Source organism: Lottia gigantea (genome assembly GCF_000327385.1).
Source record: "Lottia gigantea unplaced genomic scaffold LOTGIsca_197, whole genome shotgun sequence".
NCBI lineage: Eukaryota > Metazoa > Mollusca > Gastropoda > Lottiidae > Lottia > Lottia gigantea.
Genome location: NW_008708388.1, coordinates 214849 through 219324, shown reverse-complemented (window position 1 = coordinate 219324; position 4476 = coordinate 214849). Strand labels below are relative to the sequence as shown.

General features: G+C 31.7%; 1 protein-coding gene across 1 annotated transcript; it reads right to left on the bottom strand.

Annotated features, from left to right (window-relative positions):
- Positions 1-84: 84 nt before the first annotated feature.
- On the bottom strand, positions 85-726 carry LOTGIDRAFT_174467 (hypothetical protein; the record flags this gene model as incomplete). Its single annotated transcript, XM_009053050.1, has 1 exon — positions 85-726. The coding sequence occupies one exon, from the start codon at positions 724-726 to the stop codon at positions 85-87; it is 642 nt and encodes a 213-aa protein (XP_009051298.1).
- Positions 727-4476: the final 3750 nt, after the last annotated feature.

Sequence of the window (4476 nt, the reverse complement as noted above, 5' to 3'; positions counted from 1 at the left end):
CGGAACTACCGCATATACACATGAGCATTGGGTTATTAGGAAATATTTCTGAATGATTAAATTTTTTACCCATTTTTTATTATTTTATTTTGTTCCAAAAATAACTCCTTCTCCTTTATACTTCGAAAGATATATTCCTTCTCCAGTGCGTATATTTTTAAAAAATATTCCATTACCCTTATGTTTGACTTTGATTTCTCCTGTGTCAATACTATCTACTAATTTATTTAATCCTTGTTTAACAGTTTTCTTGGTTTCTTCACTAAATTTTTTTCCAAATTCTTTCATTGTGCCTATCATTTCTCCCACTCCTGAACCTTTCTTTTCCGTTTTAGTTTTTTCAACCTCTGCTGCCAACTTTTCCATTTTTAAATTATGTCTACGTTGTTCGGCTGCGTTTTTTTCATCGGTGGCTTTTTTAGCAGCAGCTTCTGCAATAGCAGCTTTCTTTGCGTTGGCAGCTTTTATTCCACCAGCTGTAGCACCAGCCACTGAAGCCGCCGCGGTAATACCAGCAAATATTAATGGTAGGGAAAATATAAATCCACCTTCTTTTGCGTTCGCGTCAATTCTTTCTAAGTCTATATCGTCTCTGACTTTAAAATATTTGTATTTATCAATAAGTTTTTTAGTTATGCTGATTTTTTTACCATTATAAGTTATTGTAGTTGGTGAAGCTGTTTCAATAGCTTCTATTATTTTCATAACTAAAGTTTCTGGTTTCATTTTTAAAGGTGTATTTTTTACTCAATTCTTATCATTCTTCTATATGCTATTTTAATTAAATATTTTGCTTCTTCCAATAATAAACAATAACCTGTTACATCTCCTTGTGTTTTTTCAATATGAATATTTATGTTGACTCCTGTTTTGAAAAGATCTTCTTGGTGAGCTGAAAGATCAAAACAGAAGATTGGATGATTAAGTGCAAAATCTACATATTCAAACTGAGGTAGATTTCCGAATAATTCACACATATTTTTATAGTTTCTATACAATTCATTATAATCCTTTGTGGTTGGATTAATTGTTAAAGGTTGGTTAGGATAATTATCGTTGTTTAATCTTACTTGAACTTTATGGATTAAAGGATCTTGAGTTTGGTTCATTGCCACTCTAAAGACATTATTGTTATTCGTTTGAGAATCTGGTAAGTTCTTGAAACCAAATATTAAATATCTTGCTGGTTTAATAGTGTTAGTGATTGGCCACGTGGTGGATTCTCCAGTTAAAGTCATGCTACCTACAGTGTTGCGATGAAGAAAAGCTATTTCAATATCTTTAGTTAACGAGTTGAATATTTTCGTTTCTACTTCAATTGATGGTGTTATTACGGGTATGAAAAGTTGGAGATTCGTTATTTCTAATTTTGCATCTGAACCATTCTCTCCAAAAAATATCTTATCGTCGTTGATTTCTCTTTGTAGATGAATTTTATATGGTAAGCCTATGGAAACTTTTCTATGTTCCAACAGACCGAGTAAAGGATATAATTTCCAATTTACGTAATTACCCCACCTATTATTCTCAACAACATTATTATACTGAAGTACTCGTTTTTCGAATCCATGATTAATTGCTCTTCCTACTCTTTCTATCGTGTTTCAACTCTCACTCTAGCTAAATCGGCATCATTTGCAAGATTTCTTACCGGTTCTTTTAAAATACTTCCATCACCAACATCGGGTATCCAGCCTGAAACTGAATCGAAATCTTTAGGATATAAAACTGTTTTCAACATTGTGTCGAATTCCCCAGGGTGTTTGATTGTTTCTATCGGATTTAAACCAGCTTCCAAAACCACCTCGCTAAATAAAGATGGAAAGAAATTGTTTTCTAACGTTGTATTAGTTTGTGGAACTTGATTCTGAGTGGCTTCTTTAATTTTGAAATCACACCTGAAATAAGCATCGGAAAGAAGCAACCAATTCGATAATGAATTTATTTCATTATGCCATTTTTAAGGTTTAAAATTTGAGTTTTTTAGTGTAAGAATTTATGAAATGTATAATGTTTAGGTCTTTTATGTTATGGGAGCTTTCAATTTAGGTCGCATTTTCCCCATGAAATGAAATGGGGAAATCCCCTTTTATGCGACCCAATTGAAAGCTCATATACTACTACGACGTGATCCTAACCCTTGCTAACGAATGAATCCTATGTCCTTCCTCCTTCCTTGCCAAATCGAGAGTTTCCCAAAATATGTTTTCGCCCTATATATATCCTCCGATAGGTGTCGCTCTGAACAAAGAAAATAATTTGAATTTCCCTCCAAATTTGGGCCGACATCTGGAGACACTAGTCTATTTTCTATTGTTAACAAGTACTCAATTAACAATACCCAAGATGTTAATCTTATAGTAAGTACTTATAGGTAACATTAGACCTGTCCAGATAATTCTAGAGTATAGTAAATGCTACTATACCTTTTTGTTCCATTACGATCCCAGGAGGTAATAGCATTAGCGGTGAAATCTTTGTCTCCAGTCCAGGCAACTTTTTACAACATACAACAAGGCTACAAATGTATTAGTTCAAGATATCAAAACACTAAAATGTAAAATGGTTACCTTTCATCCTTAAGGACAGCTTAAAAGTTTAAAAAACAAAACATCACATCGTGCCTCCTGATAGCCCAATCCTATTGGTCCTTTCTAGTAGAAATTTCATCTTTCCCCGTTTTACCGGTCCTAACATACTTCTAGTAATTCATGTAGCTAGGCGCAGCCTGTTAATACTTTTGCTATTAAAAGTGAGCATTTGAGGCTGTGCTCTTGATAGTTTTGTCATAGCAATGGATTGTCAGGTTTACAAAATTACACACTGAACACATAGTCACAAATATATAATATATCAACTCAAATCTGTTCACCCTGTTCTATCTTCTTTATACTTTATCCATTGGTGAGCTTCTGTTCAACTCACCAATGTGATCTCATCACTCTGAACATTCTTACTTTTCTATCTTTTTGTCATTAAGCCTTTAGTTTTCGTGTAGAAAGGATTGTTTCAGTTCTTCCCTGTATGTTTTGGCGGGAAATTTGTATTTTACAAATTTCACTCTTTATTATATTCATATTTCATGGATTGTGTTGTTTATGTGAGGATTTTTTTAAATCAGTTCTGGATTTTAAAGGTATGTTTTATAATATATAGTATAATATCTGTATATTGTGCTCTGTAAGATTTTGCAAGGTTATTAATAGGCATATAAGCAAAGTGTATGGCAGCCATTTTGCATTCTCAAGTATTTTGCATATAGTTCTAGTTCAGTTTTAAGTTCAGTTGTGGTAGTTGTTGTAAATATTTAGTATTGCACATTAATATGGTAAAAATATAGTTTTTAATAAGAGTATTGATATTTCTAAGTTTAACCCCCAACTTCTGGGTATGTATTTTTGTATTTTGTATACATAATATTTCATTATTTATATTTATCATGTGTGACTAAAGTGGCATTCGAAATATAGTTTGTGTTTTATTTATTAGCATAGTTATATTATGTTATTTTAATTTATTCATTTCTCTGATAGTTATATGATCATATTTATTGTACTTTCAGGGGTTTGTTTAAGTTTTGTTCTAATAAAGTTTTGAAACGTCACCCACTGTGTGGTCATTCATTTGCCTTGACCCCCACCCGATTTGGCGCCCAAAGCGGGGCCAGAAATGGTGGATTGAGAATGAGATGCTGAATGGTTTTAGATGTAAATAGTTTGTACGGACAATTTTCAAATAGGTGTTATTTTGTGCGGACATTTGTGATACCGGTATATTCTCAGGAAGTTATCACTATTTGGACATCTTCAGGCTCCTATAAACATTTGGTTTGTTTTATTTATTTTATTTTCTTGTAATTTTGTGATTTAAGTTTATCATATATTTATTTTCTCTGCAAGCTTGCATTAGTTCAAAAGTTGCATTAATACCTAGTGGCATTCTGTTTCATAGTATTTTCTTTCCCAGAAATAGTAAGCAAATTTTGATTAGTTTCCATATTAATTAAGTTCTAATAGTTTCTTTATTTTGTTTTGGTTCCCCACCCCCATTATTTTGCATCTTGTGTTTTATCTTTTCCAAATTAGCTAAAATTGACTTTGATTTGCACAAATCTTATTTCTCCCAAATTCTATTTATTTTTTTTGTTGTTGTGTACTTTAAATCTTGAAGTGTTTTAGAATATATTTCAATCATTTCTTTTGCATTTTGTTTATTTTTCTTAAACTTAAGCTTTTGGAAACCAAACACTTAGTCAATAATTCATTAATTATTAATTTTTTTTTTTGACTTAGTTAAAATATTCCCAATTCGGATAAGCTGTTTACATTTTTATTTATTTTTACATGTACACATATTTAATTAGTGGTAAGGTATAATGGTACTTTGTTTACATTTGGATTAAATTTAAAGGTCTTAGTTTGGGTCTGTCTTCATCTTAGTTCGGTTTCGTTTGGTTTTGCTTTATCCTAGTTTGGC